Source organism: Erpetoichthys calabaricus, chromosome 4 (assembly GCF_900747795.2).
Source record: "Erpetoichthys calabaricus chromosome 4, fErpCal1.3, whole genome shotgun sequence".
Taxonomy (NCBI): Eukaryota; Metazoa; Chordata; class Cladistia; order Polypteriformes; family Polypteridae; genus Erpetoichthys; species Erpetoichthys calabaricus.
This window is the reverse complement of record NC_041397.2, coordinates 85,941,545-85,966,396: the sequence shown is the minus strand read 5'-3', so window position 1 is coordinate 85,966,396 and position 24,852 is coordinate 85,941,545. Positions and strand designations below refer to the sequence as shown.

At 36.9% G+C, this 24,852-nt stretch overlaps 1 protein-coding gene across 15 annotated transcripts in view; it reads left to right on the top strand.

Moving 5' to 3' along the window:
- lmo7a (LIM domain 7a) overlaps positions 1 to 24,852 on the top strand; it is a 192,011-nt gene that overhangs the window by 30,458 nt on the left and 136,701 nt on the right. For all 15 annotated transcript variants that reach the window (XM_051927296.1, XM_051927295.1, XM_051927305.1 and 12 more), the window contains exons 3-4: positions 8,315 to 8,385; positions 22,507 to 22,576. In XM_051927296.1, coding sequence (XP_051783256.1) covers positions 8,315 to 8,385; positions 22,507 to 22,576 — 141 coding nt within the window. The remainder of the gene's footprint in view (positions 1 to 8,314; positions 8,386 to 22,506; positions 22,577 to 24,852) is intronic.

Below are 24,852 nucleotides of genomic sequence, written 5' to 3'. Positions count from 1 at the left end.
TTTTGCTCATGTTGCTAGGTAGTGCTTCTAACCTACGGGGAATATATAGTTTCTGTATTTGCAATGCCATATTTCAACATTTTTCTTTATATGTGTCAGAGAAGGTTCATGACATTCTTCTCTCAAACAATATATGGATATGAACTGGGGAAAAAAAAAACTAACAGTTATAGCTATATTGGCAAATATTATTTTTGTGCTCCTCCTTGTAACATATTTTGCATTTTTTTTTTTTTTTTTTTTTTTTTGAATCAGAAATAGTTTTCCACATGCTCAGATGCCCACTTTTTAGTTTTTGATTGTCTGAACTTTTAAGAGAACCAACCATTATGGGAATGGTGTGAGTTTTGTTTTGGTTTTGCCTCTGACCTAAATAATAGTTGTTTAACTCATGGCTCATTTGGACAAGTAGTCTACTTTTTCTGTTTAACTGGAAACACCTTTTTAAGTAATGGGGAAGTATGAGTAAATGAAAATGAGGTCCTTTGACATCCAAACTGTATCCTTGTATTTCAAATAAATGGACGAAGTTAGTGAAGCAGACAACTTACAGTACATTAGTACCGTTACATGTATGGGACAAAGTAAATTGGAGGACTAAGTGAAGCAGATGACTGACAGAGGGACACAGGTGGTGGCTTTGCTTCTTTCAGGAATATTGAATTCAAGCATTTTTTTATTTGATGATAATGTACATTACTTTTTACCCCCAATTTACGTTGTGATTCTAAAATATTCAATTATGGTCTATATTCCTTGACAGGTGGTTTTCTGTAAAAGTGTGTGTTTTATTTAGTTTGCTTTCCCATGTTTGTTAGACATTTTTTCAAAAGATATTTTGTTTTAAGTTCTGATCATTTTTGACAAATTAGACATAGGTGCAGTTCATTTTGAAATAACCTCACCTTTGCACATATAAGAGATGAGTACACCATAGTGAACAAATCAAAAAAAATTCTCTGAGGAAGATGCAAGGTGAAGAGCATTTAATTAGGTATTTGTATAGAACATTGTTCTTGACACCAGTGTATAAATACTTGTAATTTTAACATTGCCATTTTATGATTTGATGGCACGTGTGTCAGATACTCGCATGTATGTTTGTTTATCTTTTTTTTCCATTAGAATCACACATGATCAACAGTTCATAGCTCTGCTTTCACTATCATCAGTGCTTTCAAATTCTGTAATAAATATGGGTGTGCTGCTAGTTTTCCTGTCATACAGAGCTCCATTAGTCTCCTACCTGGCACAGGTGTACCACTGAAATCTCCCTGCTGGTCTTTTTATTCTTCACTGAACTTTGTCAAAATTTTAAAATAAGCATATGACACATCCCTCATTGGGCTTCTCTCTAAAAACAGTGAAGCGCTTTATCTTCTGGAAAAAGAGCAGTCACCTGATGTATTAATATTGACTGAACATATCCAAAAGCTTTGAGATAATTGTAAATGCTCACAAGACCCCAAATCTACCATCTACATCACTTGCCAACATTATCTCTAGTTGCCTAAAATGGCTTATCAACTCTGATCATATCATCAAGGACTGCTTTTCCATAGACAACTGAGGACCTTTGGAATCGGACCACACATCCTTGTGTAATTGTACTTCCCTACTTGATGTGGTAGTATGGACATTATGGATAGTGTCCTCCCCTCAGCTTAATTCTTGTGCATTCACTGAAGTACTGAACAGACTATTGATAACCTATCATGTCCCACACAAAATTTATTTCTGTTACTCCAGTCAGGTAGGCAAATTCAGATTACTTCAATCTAAAATCTTAGTTTAAGAACAGCTTCCTACTGCCTCAGTAGGCTGCTTATCAGTTCCTGTACTGTATTTTTTAATGTCCCCTATGCCTAGTCTTAAACTTAACTACAAGTGGTAATCACACATATACTGTAGCTTGGCTATTGTAAATATGTGGAAAAAATTTTAGAGTAGTAAAAGCTGGCTTTGTCATACTGTATTATCCTTCACATGGGCATAGTACTTTTTTTTTTTTTTTTTTTTTTTAATATAAATATTATAAACATCAGTGTATATCATGAACTGGAACCTACAGTCACAAGTGACTGACTTTTTGAATTGAAGTTCTGGCCAATGAAAAAGTAACAGAGACAGGAGTCTGGTTTTCAATTCAAAAATTCAATTCCATGTGACTGTAGGTATCTGTTTATAATGTGTGCTGTTTTGTCCCCCCAGAAGTAGCTATTTAACAATATCTTTAAAAAAATGTGTTTTTCTTCTCTTTAGCATACAGCTGCAAAACTGATGTGGATTTATACAACAGGGCTCTTGTTTTCCCTTGGATGTTTTTCACATTGTTTGCTGTTTTACAGCATTGGTTACTATTTGCTTTATTATATCCTACACCTTTTATCTCTCTTACAATTTTCCTTACCCATCACAACAAATTACATTGGGTACAGTAATTTCAAATCTTTTTAAAAGACTTAAGTCTTCATATCCAGTTAAACATCAAGGGTTTTGATCTTCATCCCATGATCCTCTTAACACTAGAATTACCAAAGACTATGAAAAAACTTGTAAACCTGGCCTACCTTAAATCCGTTCGCACCATTGGCGTCTTTTGTGTTGTAAATGTGTTGATAACCACAAGCAGCCTACTATCCCAAACCGCCGCAGAAAGGACAAAAAGCTCTCCCAGCTCAAGCCTTGTTTATGTGGAAATGAGGTACCGGGAGCTGTATAGGGTAAATAATATATCATTATTTGGAATACATGCATTTCATGTGTGTTCAGTGTCTTCAAAGATCTATGTAAGTGTAGTATGACAGTATTGTTGAACACATACCTAAAAGACAAACTTTTTTCATGTTTTAGTACTAACGACAAAATTTTGGTATGAAGTGTATAATGTGTGAAGACTGAAGTCCATATATCAAATAAGCACTTTCAAAAAAGGTACAAGTATAACAAGACAGGTGCGCTTTTATTCAAGACTATAATCGAAGGAAAAGAAATCGACACATTTACAACACAAAAGACGGTGACGGAGAGGTGCGAACGAATTTAAGGTGGGCCGGGTTTACTATTTTTTTTTTTTGTAGGCTTTGGTAATTCTAGTATTACATACTTCAGTTTACTTTTACAAAATTTAATGGCTAGTTCCTCATAAATGGTCAGATTTTTTTTTTTTTTTTAAACGTCTGTCCTGCAGTGCTCATTATAGTACCATCCTCCTTACTTGCTACTACAGCCGTTTGGCATTGACTTTCATTGTAACTGGGTCTCTCCTTAATCTGATGGCCATTATCGTCTTCTAGTTTTTGCTTTTGAAAACCATGAAAGAAATTCAGTTTCAATTATAGAAATGCTACAAATGACTAACCACATTATATATTGATCGAGAATGAATGTGTCCTGCCAAGTGAGGGTTGGAATACCCCCCATCTGATCTGTCTAAATGAACATTACTGCAGATTCCTATTAAGGGTTCCAAGTTATCTCAGTCAAGACATCACCCCATCTCATATTTCTGTTGTTTTACTTGAGGTCTACCAAATGTCTTGAAATGCTCTGTAGTATCTTCACCATTTGTATTTTGGTTTATTTTTATGGTTTTCTGCAGGACATATGAAAGACAGTGCAGGATAGAAATCCTATTAGTAATTCTCTGTAGAGGTTACATAGGATAACAGTCTTTTCATAATCAAGTTGACTTGTAAAATCAGACCAACAATAAATATTCTTAACTATACAGTAATTGTTGAAATGTGTTGTTGGATACTTGTCATTTGTAGTTAATGCTACTGAAGTTAGATTATTTTCTTGTTTTCTGTTGATTTTTGTCAGTTTGCTTCAAGAGGTTCTTTTTTAAGTCACTAAAATTCTTTGTTCTTTTTTTCCTTAGATCTTTGGTTATTTTTCCATTGGCTCAGGTTTTATTTCAGTTCCAGACAATATTTGTTGTACATCTGTAAGCTATGCTGGATTTTCAAAGCATTCTCTGGTCAACACCATGTGCATATTCAAAAAAGTAAAATGGCCATTCCTCAGCTACTTTTAGAATGATATACTGTATTCCCTAGTGAAGGACAACCTAATCTCAATGTGTTAGATACACATTTTTAAACTATGATTACTATAAGCAGGGCTCTGACGCCTCAATTTATTGTACCACTGACTCAGACTCCTCTTTTTGTAACTTTAGCCAAAATACTCTGCTGGGGAAAGGTTTGAGGTCATCAAGAAATTTCCATGTTTTTGATAGAAATTTATACCTTTTTTTTTATCAAGATACTGTTAAATTGATTTAAAGATATAGTCAAAGTGTTACTAGTTTGTATAGTGGCCATTACTGCTTAAAATCACTGATTTTTAATTTATTATTCACATATGGCTGAAAGGCTCCATTTTCAGCAGCATTTCCTTCAGTGTCCTAATGGTAAACTTTCTTACCCTAATCCTTAGTCATGTTTACATGCATAGGGGACATTCCAGGGGCCTCATGCACAACACTGTGCGTAGAATTCGCACTATAACATGATGTAAGCACAAAGCGGAAATGTGCTTACGCACAAAAAAAATCCAGATGCATAAATCTGTACGAATGCCAACTTCCACATTCTTCCGCTCCATAAATTCCAGTCAGCATGACAAGTAACGCACATGCACGCGCCTGCTGTCCCTCCCCAACTCCTCCCAGAATTATTCCTCTTTAAATATGCAAATCAATATAAATAGCCCTTAAGATCAGCCTTCTGTGAAAAGACAATGGCAAAAGCACGAGGGAAAATAGTATGTTTTTCCTTTCCTCCACTTGGTATTCGCTGAAAAAGGAAGTTGATTGAGTGACATAGCGTGTTGGAGAAACTCGAAAGCTCAAGCACAAAGTTGCACAGTGCCTGAAATAAAAAAGTTGTCACATATCAAAGCCGCTATGAAAAGGCGAGTCGTAGCCCACCGTCTGAGTGTCATATGAAAGCTTATTAGGGTACAGAGAAAAAAAAATAGGCACACAGTGGGGAAAAAAGTTTGAAATGTCAACTTTAATCTCCAAATTTCCACTTTAATCATGTAGTTTATTTTGTCATTAAAGTAGAACATCATAAACTTCATCTTAAAATCGTTTAGTTACGATGGGATTTGAGAAACTAAACATTAAAGTAGTATGTTAAATGGTTTGTTTTGTATTTGATCTTCTTTGTGCTCTGTGTGTGAATCACAACATGCTTCCGGGCTTTCTCTTCCTCTGACAGGACACAGAATCCATTACATTCATAATATTACAGCTCTCTGAATAATTAAAATACTGAGATGTGTACATGATATTTTCATGATGATAGGAGTTAGCATGTTATTAAACATGGGAACATGGTGGTGCAGTGATTGTTCATGTCTCGCGCAAGATGCTTGTTGCGCCATGCGTGACCTTCGATGAAATACTTTATTGTTGCAGTACTGTCTCTTTCAAACGTACTAACCCTCAATTCCTGTCCTTACTTTTCTTTCTCCAAGTACAGAATCACCACACAATCAGCTCTGTAATAGATGTTAAGCCATCTGTAAGCTTAGAACGCCAATTCTTCAAAACTTTTAAGGAACATTGAAATATCTTTAGTATGTGTTTAATTATTCTATCCATCTATCCTTCCAGTGTCGTGCCAGCACCATCAAGAATACAGTGCGCGGCAGGAACAATCCGTGAATGGAGTGCCAGTGCCTCGCTAGCACTGTGGCACCGTGTCCTCACATGTTTAATTATTAACAATATAGATTATTTAAATGAAGTTAGTTTTATCTGTATAATAAACATTTTGCTGTATTTCATCTTAAAAATGATATCGTCATCATATGTAAATACGCGCTTTATAAAGTGACTCAGGTTGTGCAATATTATAACTATTGCAAGTTTACAGTGAGGTAATTGTACTTCTAGGTACATACGGTTCTACAAGGAGCACTTGATGGACTGATTGTGTTTAGAGTTCTTGGGATGAAACTGTTTCTGAACCGTGAGGTCAGTACAGGAAAGGCTCTGAAGTATTTGCCATATGAGAGCATTTCAATAGACAGCATGGCTGAGGCAGCATGTGCTTGATGCTGTATACCGGTAATTCTCTTTCCGATCAGCTGCTGTACAGCTGTGATTCCCCACTCAGATACAGTGATATAAATACTCGGAGTGGTGCAGTGAGAGTAATATGGAAAAAGATGATCCGCTGTGGCAACCCCTAACGGGAGTAGCTGAAAGAAGAAGAAGAAGAAGTTGCAGTGTGAGTAACAACGCTAAAGCAGCTATTGTATTTAGAATAGTTTGACCATTCTGTGGACCATTATATTGTTACAGGTTAATTACAATCCGATGCATTAAACTAATAAACAATATGCGGTTAATTTCAGTGTATTTATAAAGCCGTGTCAGGGATGTGGATCTAAAAAAGAAAGGATAACCACACAGGAACAGTAGCACTGCTTTGACGCTGGGTGCTGCCAGTCTGCAAAACCGAGCGGAGAACTTGCGTACGCCAGGGTATGAGCTACTGTGGAAATGTGCATGGCTTTACGCCAAGTTTAGTTTTATACATCGCGATTTGAACGTCGAAACGTTATTGCACAAAATTTTTGTGGGTACGCACTGTTTATACGTGAGGCCGCAGGTCTTAAACTTTAAAATTATCTCTTCAACAAGAGTACCACTGTATTTTAGAAAACTAGTTAAATTTGCAGATGGAGATGGGGAGAATCTTCACTCAGGAAAAAGTTCTCAATCTACCATTTCATTTACATTTTGGGTTAATGTTTACTAAGCTATATTGGGATAAATAACTAGTTCTCATGAAATCATTTGTTAAAACATTTTAAGAAAGATAAAATGAAAAGGAAACTCTTGTTGCAGTTAGGTTATGTTGTTAAATTCCCCTCTTTTCAATAGGAGCATTCAAACAACCACCACTTGTGCTAAAGTCGTGTAATGTACAGTATGTCTCTGTTGTTGAGATTCATTAATATCTGCATATGAAGAATTATGTCAATAAGAGAGAGTGATTTATTGTGGGCTTTGATTTATAATACATTTAAATACATTTCAAGAATTTTTTCAAAATGAAACATTTTTAGTTTGTTACCCTTTTTACTGACTCAGTTTTCTAATTTTATATTCTTTCTAGGGCTGGCATTCTTGCACTGTAAATTATAAATCGGATAAGAGTAGGACGGCATGGTGACACAATGGTAATGCTACTGCCTCACAGTAAGGAGGCAATGATTTACATTCTGGGCCCTTCCTGCATGTAGTTTGCATTTTCTCCATGTGTCTGCGTGGATTTCCTCTGGGTGCTCTGGTTTCTTTGCATATTCCAAAGGCATGCAAGTTAGGTGAATTGGCATTGTTGAACTGGCCCATGTGCGTGTGTGTCCCTGTCTTGGGCTGCATAATTGTTAGGATATGCTACGGCCCCCTGCAAACCTGCTCATGTTTATATGGTCTTAAAAGATGATATGGTATAATCAAGAGTACGTTGTGCCTTTGTGCTTGCAGCTGTGCAGTTAGTCTCTCTCTTAAAAGGTACTAGCAAATTGCTTGTCACTAAGTCTCCTTTTTGATGGGGATATACAATGTTGACAAATTCATTACTGAAGTTGAGTTTTGACTTTGTCCTTTATCACTAGTGTTTGCAACATGGTGTCAGTCATCTAGGATTCCTCACATTTCTACTTATCTTGTTCCTTTCCTGTGAGCGTGCTGCTCATATCCCATAGCTTAGATGCCAAGCTTTGGAGCTGGGATATATTTAAAGGGAGAAGGAAGAATTATGCACGAGATTTTTATTCATACAAGAACTGTAAAGAAGACAGGATTGTCTTTTGCCCAGTAAAAATCTCAATGATGATTTGTTCATGCTTAAAAAAATTTCTTCATGGGGGAAAAAATAAGATGACTGGTATGTTTCCTAAGTTATTACCATTGAAGACAAAAATTAAATGTTTGTAATAATGTAATTTTTCTTGCTGTTGAAAAGTGTCAGGAAAAACTGTTTTTGCACAATTCTTCCTTGCAGTTCTTCATAGCACTCCGTATGAAGTTTGATCCAAAAGTTCCCTCAGTCTATAATCCGTGTATAATGGACAGTAGTAGTTTTTTTTTTAAATATGCACTTTAAAATGATGATAATCTAAATCTTTGTCTTGACTTACACTCCTGTACTACATTTTTTCATGTTTTTTTTTTTTATTATTATTAGCTATAATACTACTGTGTATATATTCACTCCTTTCTTTCTTCCATCCCTAGTTACTTCATTTTACTCTCACTTTATTTTATTTATGTATTTATTTTTAGGAAGTCACAAGGAGAACGTTTGGTAACAATGATTTTCGAGCAGCATTGGAAGATGGAGTATTATTGTGCGAGTAAGTACATTTAACCCTTAATAGTTCCTCTACCTTTGGCATCTAAACTATTTTAGCACAATATTGGTCTTTTTATGTTCTGTACATAATGGAATAATTTTGACAGTCATGGTAAATGTAACTGTTACATGGTTTCATCTTTTAATATAGCTGTATTTTGCTGGGGGAACAGGTCTAAACGCTGAGTGATATGATTTCCAACAAGACAGTACTCAGACTGTGTATAGAACCTTCCCTTTTTGTATTTTCATTCAAATATTACTTATGACGTTATGAGTAAACAATGCAACTTTGATATATACCTCTCCCCTCTATTGCTCAGAGTGCCCCAAATATTATGGAAATGTCTAGGCCTGTGGCTATACTTTTATTCTCTCTCTCTCTCTCTCTCTCTCTCTCTGTGTGTGTTTAAATTTCAAAATGTCTCAATCTGCATTTCATACAGTAGTTAATATTCTGTACAAGGATGAAGAAAAATTGTATGTGTAAATGAAAGCTAAATTTATTAGAATTGTATCTTTCATATCATCCTGAGCTTCCCTAAGCCACTTTGGAAGTGATTTTTCTAGTTAAGATATTGAATGGTGAGTTAATTATATAGTGTTGGTGTAAAAACCAAGGTATTTCATCTGGCGTAACTCCAAAGAGAGCAAAAAATGACTATAGCTCTAATGAGATTTGAAAGTACCAGAGTAGGAACGGGTTCAGTAGGATGCACTCTGGGAGTGGACAAAACCAATAAATATGCTGAAAGCTGACAATTTGTTGCATCTCTTGTCTCATTCTGGGTATATTCTTGACTTTATACATTTTGAGGAATTTAAATGTAATGTGTAATTTTAATTATTAACCCTACACTGAGGCCAACAGTGAAGTACAGCTTTTCAACATTAAAATGTTACTTTAATTTGGCGCTTAAAGAATGACTCAATAACGGATAGTAAACATTATGTGTATAAGATCTTTGTGTGTTGGTTATCAGTTTTCAGTGAGCTTAAAACTCTGGCTTTTTTTTTTTTTTTTTTTTTTTTTTTAAATAACCAAGGTAAACAATAGAGATGTGTGTGTAATAAATATATATTAATATATATATATATACTTTGTGGTTCTGTAGCAATTGTATGTATGTTTAAATCGGTGTGAAGAGTTGTAGTGGCATGACTAAAGTACTGAACTTCAAATTGAAATATAATACTAAATAACATGGGTAACTTGCCCACTTTCAAACAGTAATAAATAATAAATGTAAACAGTATTTATATTTATCCTGCTGTATTTCTTCTGTCTTATAAAGCACTTTAGGATTTGCATAGGCCTTTGTAAAAATTGCATAGGCCTTCATAAAAGTAAAATGTTGTTATTGGTGTCAATTTGTTTGGATGCTTTGCTATAGGTTCTTTACTCATCATGAGGATTCACTTTGTAAACTCCAACATTTTTGATGTGGGACAGCAACTCAACTTCGCCATGTGTTAAAAGCATCTGTTTTCCATTATAACGTTTCTAAAGTTGGCTGTCCTCTACCACATGAATTCAGTAATTTACTTTTATAGATGCTGCTTTGGAAGGGAGTGGTGGAAAGGCATTTAGAGTTCTAAGTTTGTATCATTATATCTAGCAATATCATGGAAAAAAATTATTTGCATGTAACTGTATCAACTTAATTATGCAAACACAAACTTTTTAGTGTTTATTCCCAGAAATATATCCTGTAACTTAGTCATTATCAACATTCTTCTTTTTTTCTTGCTAAAGTGAGTGCCAGAATTTTTAATACAATTTGTCTGTTTGGGCAGTAGAGGATTACTTAATTTTTGAAAGCTTAGCTCTTTTAGAAAAACTTCCTGAAGACCCAAAGGTAGCCAGGGTGCTGAAATTAAGCTGCTCCTGATGTCACTGTATATACCAGCAGATACCAATCAAAAATGATGAACAACAACTGAATCAACTAAAACAAGGACATTGTTGGGATGTTCCATGGAGATGGCTCTTCAACTTGCTTCTTCTGGAACCCAACTTTTGATTACTAGTATTGGTATGTCTATGCCTATCAGTTGTCAGAACCTTCTTTCTATCTTGGAGGCTATGGCAATGGTCGGGATGCAGAACTAATTCATCCACTTTTTGACAGGCAGAGGGTGGTTCAAGTGGGTGGCCACGCCACATCAAACTGTAGAGCCACTACCACCCCTCAGTATTAACAGCAATCCAGTGGAGAGAATGGACAGTTTCAGATACGTCTGTGTCCACATCACCGAAGATCTAACTTCGTCCAAACTCACTGATACCTTGGTAAAGAAGGTACAACGTTTTTACTACCACAGATGCTTCAGTGTTTTCATGCTGTCTTCCCAAATAATTAAGAACTTCTACACATCCACATCTGAAAGTATTTGGACAGGAAGTATTACTGTCTGATTTTTGGAGCAGCATGCAACAGGATCACAAGACTGTATGGAGAGTGGTGCGGTCTGCTGAACGCATCACTGGCTGTGTACTCCCTAACTTCGACTACATCTATACCAAGTGATGTTGAACCAGGGCAAAGAAAATTGTCAGTGATATCAGCCAACCCAACAACTATAGCAAAGCTGTTTTAACATTTTCAATCCTTTAATTTGATATCTGATTTCAAAACGTTCATATGAGTTGTAAACTTGATATCGGCACTTAGAAATTTGATACTGGGCTTATAAAATTTATTATTGAGCTTTTAAAATTTGATACCACACTTTTGAAATTTAATATGACAGCTCAAATGCTGATATATTTGCATTTTAAACTGGATCTCAACATTGTAATGTTTGATATCAAGCTTTTAAATTTGATGTCAATCTCCTCAAACTGGATATTGAAGTTTTATAAGCCTGATATCAAATTTCATAAAAAGGAAAATGGATTAAATGTTGAAATGTCCTACCACAATATATAAGCATTTAAGCTCTTTTTGTGAAATTTTCAGAAGTGTGATATCCAATTTTAAAAACTTTATCAAATTCAAAGGCTTAATATCAAATTTTAAAAGCGCAATATCACATTTAAAACCAGCAATATCAGTGTTTGTAACTGTTGATATCAAGGAAAATGGATTAAATGTTGAAATGGCCTGCCATAAGCAACACCATCTTCTGTACAGCAGTCAGCTAAACGCTACTGCTGCCTAAAGCCTAGTTTAGAGAGACTGAGGAGGAACTTTTTTTTTTTTTTTTTCCACAGTCCACATTTTAAACAAGGAAAATGTCTAAATCTACATGATTCCCTATTGTTAACTGTTACATTACGTTATTTAAGGTTAATGTAATTATTTAATCACCTATTTAAAATTCTGTTAATGATTTTTGATATTTATAAAGTCATATACAGTATTATTCTTGTCTTTTTATATTCTTCGTAGAGACATAGTCCTTGGAGATGAGAAACTAAGCATTTCCCTACATGTATAATTTGTTTGTGACAAAATGTAGGTTTGATTTAATTTTCCAAAAAAGCCCCATGTCCTGACATAGAGGTTTCTGAAGACAATGACTTCATGAAGAAACTTTTGATTCAGGACACGAATGCCTTGAATGCAACCCTACAAGCTACAGTAACTTCACCAACTTTAGAAATAAAATTGCAGTCATCATGGAAGAAGCATCAAAAAATCTTCAGAGAACTTAATTCTCTACTGTCTAATATTTTTTGTCATGAACGCTTTCTGGATTGTGAGTTTTAAGGAAGGTGTAGATGGTAACAGTTTAAGCTTTTTCCAGCCTAAGATTTTGCCCAAATGATTTTCAAACTTTTGCAGCTGCACTGCTGAAATAATGAGAGCACACAGGGTTTACATCAACTGCATTGATTTGCCTGGGCCTCATCGTGTCATCATTAGGTTTTTAAGGCACATGCACCACCAGCTCACCTTAAAAGAAGCACTGGTGTTTACATCTTGTATTTTTTTCCTCAATTTTAATTGTAGTTTATTACAGAACCGCAGTAATGAAAAATTTATTGTAGTCCAATACTAGTTGAAGTGGTAACACATACTCTACCCTTTCCTTCCACAGCAGATAAATGCCCTTTAAAGATCAGAAAGTATTCATGTTTGTGCAGACCATGAAGATAGGCACAACGAACACAGTGAGGCCAAAAGTAGAGAACAGTGAGACTAAGTAGAAATGTTTGAGGCAGTGAGGTAATATTAACAGGGAGAACAGAAGGCAGACATTTAGAGGCTGGACATCCCAATCCAAGAGTTAACATGGCCATCATTTAAATTAGTATTATGATTTCAGATTCTAAACTTTTAGCTTGTTGGTTATAGACAGTTATTCATAGGTTGCTTCAACAGTACTCAACTCATTTGATACGGAGAAGGCTACTTATCCAATTAACTGCCTTGTAGCAGAGAGAATAGGATTTAATAATGGATTTATAAACCTGATCAGAATGTTATTTGATTTTTCTCTTCGCAACTGTCACTGCAAACTATTCACTGTCCCTCCCTTTTATGTTTTAAAAAAGTAGCAGAAAGAGATGACCACTTTCTCCTCTTTTAATCTGTCTCTTAAATCATTGGTGGCAGCAATTTGTAACTATCAATTATTGACACCTACAGTATATCGTCATTAGACTATCAATTTCCTTCTGCACTTATGATCTTGTTTACCTAAGTCATGTTTCTTTAGACAGCACTGTTAATTTAGTCATGTTTAAGACTTTGAAAATCCTCTATAGTTATAAAATTAACTGGACTAAATTATCCATGTTGCAACGTAATACTTTATTGCACTAAGCTCATTTACTTCGATTAATCAAAGTCACTAACATCTGTTTTTGTGAATGACCTATAGGGCAGATATGAAATGGTGTACTCACTTGATGACATTGTGACATGTTTAGTGATGTTGAGGTCCTGTTATTCCAGTCTCTCCAGTCAGTGTTCAGATGAGCGATTTCAGTGACCTAACTGACTTTGAATTCGGCATGATAGTTGGTTCTAGCCCGTCCCAAACAACTTGCTGTCACAAGCTTTTCACACACAATTTCAAGGGTTTGCTGAGAATGGAGCAAAACAACTAACCATGATAGGTAAAACCTGTCTTTCTTTTTTTTTCTGAAATACAAAGTGCATATCAGTTTGGAAACAAACATCAAAACTGCACTGTTGAATTGTGTTTAAAAATAATAATAAATTTGCTTGGTTGGATAAATCCAAGTTACTTTATCATTATGCCAGATTCTAACCCTTCCATAAGCATAACCAATATAGGAATATAGTGTCATCCTGTTTAATATCAAAAATATAAGCCTATGGTGGCAGTGTGATGCTGTAATTAGTGGTTTTATTTTGGCACAAGTTAGGGTGACCCCTAATACATACTGAAGTTCATTTACTTGTCAAGGCATATCTGAATATTGTTACTGACCAGTTTTCATCCCATTTATATTAGTTTACCCACACTTGAATTGACATTTCTAGCATGATAATGTACCATGTCACTTGGCATGAATGATCACCAAATGGTTCCAAGAACCTAATATTGAGTTTTATTTGCTGCAGTGGACTACACAGAATCCTAAATCTCAACCCTATAGAGCTTCTTTGGGATGAGGTGGAAAGGGCTGCTTGTAGCAAGAATGCACAGCTGCCCATGTTGTAACAAGTTTGTAATGCAATCATTTTTACACTGTGCATCATTCAGTGCATCCAACATTGTGTAGAATCCATGCATAGACGAATTATTGCAGTTATGAAAGCTAAAGGAGGTGAAACAACTTATTCCATGGGTATACCTAATGAACCGGCAGCTCTGTGAATGAACAAATAGTGTTTTCCTTTCTTTAATTAGATATTTTTTTTACCTATTGGTAAAAACTTACATTTAGAAAAATCTTGTTTTTAAATTAATGATGGGTAATAAAATATGTACATTTTTGAACCACTTAGGGAACAACATTAGGATTTCAGTAATATAAAAGAAATTCACTAATGTGGGTGTTTTATCTTGGTAGAATCATATTACTCTACTTTCCCCTTTTGTACTCTTTCTTGTTTAGACTTTTTCAGAATGACTCAAATCCCAGACTTACCATTGTTTATAAGGTATTGTACTTTGTAACTTCTCCCCACCTTCCCTTCTACATCTATAACCTCGGGCAATTATATAGAGTAAAAGGACAAGCAAGAGTTTAGATACAACTTTTACTAATTTATTATTGATAATAATCTTAAAATAAAAAAAATATTGAAGCAAAGTATATGTGAATATTAGCAAACCATACAGTCTGATAATGTTAGATGTATAGTTTCAGGTGACACACAGACTTCTAGTTACCCAAATGTTTCTGGTCAAGTTATCATTTCTAGTCAGCTTTCTACAGAACAAGCCGCATGTCTCTCTCAATATGGCCGCAGAGTTCCTCCTGGCCATGGTGTGCGAGAGAGAGGAAGGGGTAAAGGAACCAACTTTATACATTTCTGTCCAAATCTTTAAGCCAAAAGGGCATTGTGGTATATGTGGTGCATATACTGCCTTTACACACCTGCCCTCATGTAGTGGATACCATTTGTTTAGCTGAAGCTTAACAGCTTCCTGCTGGGATGTCTCCTAGAATGTTCTGCAAAGAATCCCTCCACCATCCCTGCTGTAAATTACACATCCTGAGTCAGTCCTGAAGCCTCAGGGTTGGGCTAGTTAGACATTAAAGTACACCAAGCCTAATGAAACACTATTTTTAAGCTAGACATACCAATTGTATTTTTAAAGACCTACAGTGCATCTGGAAAGTATTCACAGCGCATCACTTTTTCCATATTTTGTTATGTTACAACCTTATTCCAAAATGGATTAAATTCATTTTTTTCCTCAATTCTACACACAACACCCCATAATGACAATGTGAAAAAAGTTTACTTGAGGTTTTTGCAAATTTATTAAAAATAAAAAAAACTGAGAAATCACATGTACATAAGTATTCACAGCCTTTGCTCAATACTTTGTCGATGCACCTTTGGCAGCAATTACAGCCTCAAGTCTTTTTGAACATGATGCCACAAGCTTGGCACACCTATCCTTGGCCAGTTTCGCCCATTCCTCTTTGCAGCACCTCTCAAGCTCCATCCGATTGGATGGGAAGCGTTGGTGCACAGCCATTTTAAGATCTCTCCAGAGACGTTCAATCGGATTCAAGTCTGGGATCTGGCTGGGCCACTCAAGGACATTCACAGTTGCCCTGAAGCCACTCCTTTGATATCTTGGCTGTGTGCTTAGGGTCGTTGTCCTGCTGAAAGATGAACCGTTGCCCCAGTCTGAGGTCAAGAGCGCTTTGGAGCAGGTTTTCATCCAGGATGTCTCTGTACATTGCTGCAGTCATCTTTCCCTTTATCCTGACTAGTCTCCCAGTCACTGCCACTGAAAAACATTCCCATAGCATGATGCTGCCACCACCATGCTTCACTGCAGGGGTGGTATTGGCCTGGTGATGAGCGGTGCCTGGCATTCACACCAAAGAGTTCAATCTTTGTCTCATTAGACCAGAGAATTTTCTTTCTTGTGGTCTGGGAGTCCTTCATGTGCCTTTTACTAAGGAGTGGCTTCCGTCTGGCCACTGTACCATACAGGCCTGATTGGTGGATTGCTGCAGAGATGGTTGTCCTTCTGGAAGGTTCTCCTCTCTCCACAGAGGACCTCTGGAGGTCTGATAGAGTGACCATCAGGTTCTTGGTCACCTCCCTGACTAAGGCCCTTCTCCCCCGATCGCTCAGTTTAGATGGCTGGCCAGCTCTAGGAAGAGTCCTGGTGGTTTCAAACTTGTTCCACTTACGGATGATGGAGGCCACTGTGCTCATTGGGACCTTCAAAGCAGCAGAAATATTTCTGTAACCTTCCCCAGATTTGTGCCTCGAGACAATCCTGTCTCAGAGGTCTACAGACAGTTGCTTTGACTTCATGCTTGGTTTGTGCTCTGACATGAACTGTCAACTGTGGGACCTTTATATAGACAGGTGTGTGCCTTTCCAAATCATGTCCAATCAACTGAATTTACCACAGGTGGACTCCAGTTAAGCTGCAGAAACATCACAAGGATGATCAGGAGGAACAGGATGCACCTGAGCTCAATTTTGAGCTTCATGGCAAAGACTGTGAATACTTATGTACATGTGCTTTCTCAATTTTTTTATTTTTAATAAATTTGCAAAAACCTCAAACTTTTTTTCACGTTGTCATTATGGGGTGTTGTGTGTAGAATTCTGAGGGAAAAAAATGAATTTAATCCATTTTGGAATAAGGCTGTAACATAACAAAATGTGGAAAAAGTGATGTGCTGTGAATACTTTCCGGATGCACTGTACATAATATTGTTAGCCTGTATACAAAATATCACTCCTCCACTGTGGGGAATATTTTCCTGGCACATACTAGGATCCCTAATACCCATTGAAGATGGTGTATGTAAAAATTGCTGCTGATCAAGTTGTTCATGGCTACAGTTTTTCCCATTCATCTATTGTCCAAACCTGCTTATCTTGGAGTCTAACCAGTGTGTCCACACAAAATGGTCATTCCAGCACTTTCAATAAAGCAGACTATGATGAGTGGTCCATGGTGAAGTGCAACTTTATATAAAAAAAAAAAAAAAAAAAATTAATCACGAACGGGTGTGTGCAGGCAAGCTTTGCTCCGCAGCTAATTGGGGTACATGTCTGACTGTGCTACATACTTGTGGATGGTGGCGGACTGGTCGGGGACTAATTGCTCCTTGGGTGGAGTGGCATGTCACACCTGCACCCAACTAAACTGGCTGGATAAAAGGAGCCTGTCCGGGATGGAACTGGGAGAGTGGAAGCAGAGCTGTGAGAACAGCATTGAATGGAGAGGCGAGCCAGTTCTTTTGGGAAAGGCAGTATGGTTGTTGCCCCCAAGGAGAAATGAAGGATTGGTGCATGAGGAGCTATTCGTCCCCACTGATTTTTGGTGGTAGAGTGGGTGCAAGCAAGGTGAAGTCCTGCCCCTGGGATCTGAGGTAGAAGAAGGGAACATGAAGGATGAGAGGAGGATAACCAACCCCGGGCGGTCTGGCTGGTGTTGCCGGAGACTGCTGAGATGGGGGTCTGGTGGCATGGACTGTGGCCTCTGGTGTCTTCACCAGCTCAGCAAGAAATGGGTGACCCGGGGAGACAAAGATGGAGTTGTGCTGGGCTCGTCTTACAGAACATTAAGAACCAGATGTCTTTGTTATGCTGTCAGTTTAAAGCTGGATTTTAATTTGTGGACCTTCACACTGTTTTTTATGGTTTATTTATTTAAGGATGAACATTGTGGAATACTGCACTATTTGACTTTGAACACTTATTTTGATGGTTTTAATAAAGGCCCATGTGCACTGTTGCACCTACCCTTTGTCTGGATGTATGTGTCCATATCTGCTGGCTCATCCTTGGTTATGGTTTCAACAGTGGTGGGTTCATGGGGCTCCTGGGATGCAACAGGAGCATAGAGCCAACCCATAGTATCACATGGAACTCCTTATTTATTTATTCAGCTTTAGATTATGTGGTCGTTTAAAACCAAATACTTCATGTAGAATTAATATAATATGAGTGCCCGTAATTCAGTTCAGGTTTGTGGTGAACTGGATGGCAAGCTGGTCCACTCCTGCTTAAATCCACCCCTGAATATTTCACTGAGTGGAACGTCCAAAGTACATGAACTCTGCATTTTTCATATCATTGATTAATTAATCCACTTTTTTGCCCCCAAACTCCCTTATGCTATAGGGAGCAGAGTTTGTGTTATACAGTATGTGTTGAAGTGAATCATTTCTTTCAGTAAGCAAGTAATACAACTATTTTGAAATTTTAATTGTGTTTATAATATGAAAAAGTAAACCATTTTTTTGTGATTGTTTAGTCATGTTCCTAGTAATGGTGATTTAATGCATCCCCGTAACATCTTGATGGGCATTCTCTAAGGGTAAAAACTGTTAGGGAGCAGAAACTTTGAATATTGTGATATAAAAGTGTTTAAAGAACCTAACTGAAGTGAGTTCAATAACTTGTGTGCTACAAATGATAATGGCTGATGGCAGTTAGGTGTATTATTAATTATTAAGGAGGGCATGTATTTTTTTTATTTTATTTCCCTTTTTCCTTATTCAGTAAAACTTGGCTATAACCGTATGACACATGCAGTTAAAAGTGGTTTTCTATCTGCATACAGACTATCTTGTTTTATAATTGTAAATGAGATAATTAAAATATTTGGGCAAGTATCTCTGTTTTCAGTTCTGTATATAGAGATCAAGTGGATACATATGCTCTTTGTCATTAATGACACGTGCTGCACTTAAATGTGAAAATGTCAAGTATGATCTGCATGCTGTAAAACTAACCGCAGCATTCCACATGATGAGTGATATTTGAGCTGCCTGGTGTCTGCATTACAAATGGTGGTCATCATTGTAACTTTTAGTGTCCCTGGCACAAAAGAATCTTGCATAAGTAATAATGGGTTTCTTAGTTTTTTTTTGTTTTTTTTTTAAAGGAAAAGCCAAAAGTAAATATATCTAAAATTATGGGATAATTTGTCTGGATCCTTGGGAAAAAAAATATATAAATAAATATAATTTTTTTTTTTTTTTAATTGAGTATTGTTAAAAATTATTGAAATAATAGCCACTATTTTGCTAATTTAAAAATATGGGGGAGAGAGAGGTTTACAGGGACAGCTTCAGAGGAAAACAAAACAGTATCTCTTATATATATTTCACTTCTGGTTTTTCCTGCTTCCACTTCAAAACCTGTCCCGCCCACATATAGCCAACACGGCATTTCTCGATTCCTATTTGTCCTCTTCCAAACCCTTCTCTTATATATATATATTTCTCAAATGGTTCGTCCTGCTTCCACTTCAAAACCGGTCCTGCCCATAAGCAGCTGACATGGCATTTCTCGATTCCTATTCGTCCTCTTCCAAACCTTTCCCTACGCTGCAGTGTCACACTTGCACAAAATGTTTCACAATGCAAAACTATCTTCACAAACACACAAAAATTCAGTCTGCTGAAAAATTACCTGACTTCCACTCCAGTAACACATTCTTCCAGTGCGATTCCTGCAATAAAACTTTTCAAATGTGAACCTCACTTGCTAAACAAAAGAAAAGGCATTCTTCCCATCAACTATTTGAGTGCCAGAAATGCAATAAGAAGTTCACTACACAGGATTGTCTGACTAAACACAACAAAACTCATTCACAACTCTTGCAATGCGACATCTGCAAAGCAACATTTCCAAACCTACGCAGTCTCAACAGACATACACACAATCCTCTTCCCGTTACCACAGGTGGTACTTCACCTACTTCCTGTCTTCCCATCCAAGAGTACAACATTGGGACTCCAGACCAGCAGTGCAAACACTGTCATGAACTATACTGGCCTGCTGAGCGCAATACTTCCAACAAGTACTCAAGGTACTGCCACAACGGTAAAGTAGCTTTACCACCTTTGCGGGAGCCACCTGTGTCTTTACAACTGCTTCTTACACAGCAAACATCACAAGCTAAAAATTATCGTGAACACATTCGAGAATACAACTCTTCTCTAGCGTTTGCTTCCATGGGTGCACAGATAACTCAACCTCCTGGCCACGGACCATACTGTTTTAAATTACACTGGCAAATTTATCACCAAATCTCTCCACTATATGCTAACACTTCTACCTCTCCAGGATATGGACAGTTGTATGTTTTTGACACAGTGCAAGCTACTGAAGTACACTTACAAAATAAAGCAAACTCTGCATGCAGCGAAAATGTACTTCTGCAGCTAGATTCCATGCTCAGAACCATCAACCCCTTCGCTAAATCACACAAACACATGCATGAAATCGCTCAGTCCAATCCAACAGCATCTGTATGAATGGTTTTCAAGGAAAACCCTAGGCAGGATTTACGACGATACAATGCCCCGACATGTGTCATCTATGCTGCAGTGATTTTCGTCGGAGAAGATGGCTAACCACCTGCCGAAAGGGACATTTGCATCTATCCCATAGGCAACTCCTGTTAACAGATTTCCACGCTCAATATGAATTCCGATCCTATGGTTTACCCACTTTTATTCCCTTACGGAGACATTGGCTGGCACATAGATTTACAGCATGTTCCTGATAAAAGAACCACCAAGTGAGTAAGGCTTACTCAATGCCAATTTCATGTGTACAGATTAGCAATGAGGAATACATTTAGTATTTTGCACTCCAGCGGCAAACTATTTCAACAGTACATCGTAAAACAGAGGGTGCGCGTCTCCACTATCTCAGATTACATCAACAAGATCTGCGTGTGGAACAATACAAAGGACTATCAGACGCACTGCAAGCAAATGCTGAAAATAACGTACGTGTAGGCAAAATGATCATATTACTGTCCACATTTCCAGGAAGTCCAAGATACACACAACAAAACACTCAGGATGCCATGGCCATAGTACGTAAATTCGGAAAGCCTGATTTATTTATCACTTTCACATGTAATCCTGCTTGGCCGGAAATTCTATATGCACTGTCGGATACCCAAAGACCAGAGCACAGACCTGATACCAGTCTTCAGCCACAGTCAGTTGTACGTGACTTTTTCTAGGGTTAGATCTTTCGACTCATTATCTGTCTTCTCCACCAAAACACCTATGCACAACTGCATCTTTCAAGAAGTATTTATTTCTTGATTTCTGAATTCCTTTCTCACAGTTTTCCGTTCCTATTCTTACACCGCCGTATGCTATGGCGGGTGTCGCCTAGTAATCTATTATTTTAACATGACCTTTGGTGTCTAAATTGCATTAAATAATTCCAGAGACACAATGGCCCCATCTGATCTGTGAATTTGTCTCATCGAGTCGGATTTCTCCTTCCGTTACAGTTGGTTGTGGTCCATTGTGATTTTTCCATTTAAATAAGGCACAAGGAAAGCGTAGACCCTATGAATAGCAGCCATAGGTGTTACACTGCTGCTTCAATGGACAACACTATCTCCAAAAAGACTGAGAAAAAAAACTTGTGGGGCAAGACTGAAATACAATAAAAGTACAATGTTATGTATTCTGAACACGATCAGTGGATTTGCCAACTTGAGCCCATAACTTTGAAAAATCATGCAAACCTTTAAACCTTTTCAAAGGTAAACAGAAGTGAAAACATAATCAAGCTCAGTGCATTCTTTAACTGCCTTCTCTACCTTATGAGTCTAGCCCTTTCTCTCGCTCGTGTTGCCTGTGTGTGTGTGTGCATCTGTCTCTCTCTCTCGGACTGCCTGTGTGTGTGCGCGGCTCTCTCTCACTCTGCCTGTGTGTGTGCGTCTGTCTATCTCTCGCGCTGCCTGTGTGTGTGTCTGTCTCTGGCACTGCCTGTGTGTGTGCGTCTGTCTGTCTCTCGCGCTGCGTGCGTGTGTGTGTGTGTGTGTGTGTGTCTCTCTCTTTTGCTCGCTGCACAGGAAGTGCACAGGGAGAGACTGAACATGTACAAACTGAAAGGGAAACTGGCTTGTTCGTATACCAAGTGTGTGTGGTCATGAACCGAAGCAAAAGTTTGGCGAACTTTTTGGTTGTAAACTGATTTGTACGTGTACCGAGACATTCGTGAACCGAGGTTCCACTGTATTGAAATAATGATATGAAGAGCTTTAGAATGATATGCATATCTGTTGCTTTTGCCAGTGCATTGCAGGGCAAATACCATACAATCATAACTGGACATCACCAATGTACCTTGCTGTTTGTCTCTTGACTGTAGGAACAAACATTAGGCCAACAGAGGTCTGAGTTGGTATGGCGAACGTTGTGGTTTTTATTTACATATTGAAATATCTTCAGTTAATTTGCAGTGATTTAATAGTTTTAATAGAACTTTCATTTGAGTGCTCCTAGCAAAATCTAGGACTTGCCTGTTTAGATAACTAGTGTTTACCCAAAAATGATGTATACTGTATATTAATATTTGTTTACATATTTTTTCTCATAAGACTTCAACACTTAGTTTTCATTGAACAAGTTATGTTGTTTTGCTAAGCTTCATAACCACCTTCTGTTTCAAATGGCTTTCTTATCTGTTTTAATATGAATTCAATTTCTGTATTTTAGGTTGGTAAATAAGATTAAGCCAGGTACAATAAAGAAGGTGAATAGGTTGTCAACCCCAATTGCCGGATTGGTAAGTTTTTTTATAAAGCTCCTTTTTATTTTTTATTATGGAAAGTAAAATTAATAAAATATACACAATGTTGAAATTGATCACATTGCATGCATTTTGCATATTTTAAAGAAGGTATTTTTTTATTATTTAAACTTTTTGATTCTGGTATTGTTTATGATTCAAAAAGTCTGAATTGACAAGTGGGCTTAAGGAATTTCAAAGTGTTTCATGCAGAAGCAGTTTTGACAGCGTGTCCAATTTCGTTGGTTGTTTTGTATAATGCTAATATTTAACAAGGAATATGTGCATCAGAAATGTGTTGTATAAATTATATCTTTTATTTGTATGTTATTGATTCATTAAGTTTTCACCAGCACTGGATTTATTTTTACCTCAGTGGAACCACTAAGTAGTCTCATTGAATAGGTGTATCTCTAAGTAGCTTGTTTTGTTAGACAAATAAAGCTCCACCTGGCTTCATTAAAAAAAATCCCTCTAATACTAGACCTGAAGGAGAAATCGGTAACAAGAGGGAAGGATTCTGATTGTACTAAAAATAACTCCAAAAAGAGGAGGCAGTTGACTACCATTGGATTTTCCTGATGTGTGCTCTTTGCTGAACACTTCTTGTTAATAGAGAATATGAGAACATTTGTGAAGACCTAAATACATGCATTGAAACAATCTTTAAAAAGCAAGTTGTGTCTTTCTTTTGGCACTTTTTGATATATTTTTTTTTTATATATATATATCCCAGATGGTTTATTTAAAAGGATACCGAGGAAATGTGCATGATATTATGGTTATATTTTCCCATTGTTTTTAGTTCAGCCTTGGGTGGGGCTTGGTTCATGGGAAAAGAACCACACAGCCTTGGTAGTAATAAGGCAACAGAGATGGATGAATTTCAACTGAGGTTGGTAAAGTTGTAGGATTTTATTGAATTGTTGTTAATTTGAAAAGCAATGTCCATGTTGTTAGTTTGCTTAACAGTTTGCTGAATGCTTTGGATGACACCAGTGATATTTTTTATCATCACTTATGACATTCCTAGATACCGTATGAAGTCAATATGAAGCTAACTTCAGAACTAGCAGTTTATGCAGTTATGATGATAAAGCTTGTCATCTCTGTTTGAAAGGGATCATGTTGCCATTCTTGCCATCTTAATCTTAACATTTATTTTAAGTGTACCCATTAGCAATTTGCTTACATGTGATGTTTTAGGGAGTCTGTTTTGCTAATCTGAAGTTGTACTCTCCTCTGGAGAAAAATGGTGTGTTCATTTCAGTTGAGTAAACCAATACCTACTGCTTTTGTCTCATTTACAAATAAGAGTATGGGATATTTTCAGAAAAAGCTTCAGAATGGGACAAGTAGTTGTGTTGCTGTGGTTGCTCCCATCAGTTTGTGTTTGTAAAACAAGGGCCTGACATATGGGACAAAATATATGGTTTATCATTAAGTCCCGGATCATAAGTGAGGTGGGGATCTGAATATAGGCATTGGTACAACCAGCAACAACGTAGGCAGAATTACTAATGCTATGGAATGTTTTAGCACTGAACAAGTTTACATTTACTACATGCTTGTTAGTAAGTAGAAATTTGAAGTATTTTGGTATAGTTGGGGCCATAGTTTTAAAACAATTTTTTAGTAGCCTGAGGCTCTGTTAACATAAAATATTTACTACAGTAAATTTTCTTAGCAGTCACTTGCAATACATATGCGGATTGATTTTCAACTGCTAAACAAAAGGTAGAAATTTGCTATTGTATTGCTAAGTGTGCAGGGTCTGAGACCGCTGAAGTCCATAGGACAATGTCCAAAATTTGTAATGCCTTAATGACTGCCAAGTGGTATAAATTTTCAAGATTTTAAAAAATATTTGGCAAGCACAACACTTTGGCAAAAGACATCATGCCCCTGTGCTACAACTGTTAATGCTACATCATCATACTTAACAGCCAATACTGGACTGGTAATAACTCCTAAATTTGGTATCCGCAGTAGTAATTGAGGGCACTAAGTCATGTAGCTTCTGTGAGATATATAAAAAAAATTTTTTCCTTCATCCTTTGATTGAGCAAATTTATTGCCTTGCAGCTTTCAGTGAGCTTACAGCCTGCATCAAATTTATTACCTCACCAAGGAGTTTTTTGCTAAGCTATGCAGTTGGTTGAAGCAAATCAAATATCTGCACTGACACTATCAAGTTGCATGATTTGATCATTGCAAGATATCCCTTAATCTTTGCTCAGTCTGTGTTAGGTATGGTTTTGTACTCTGCCATA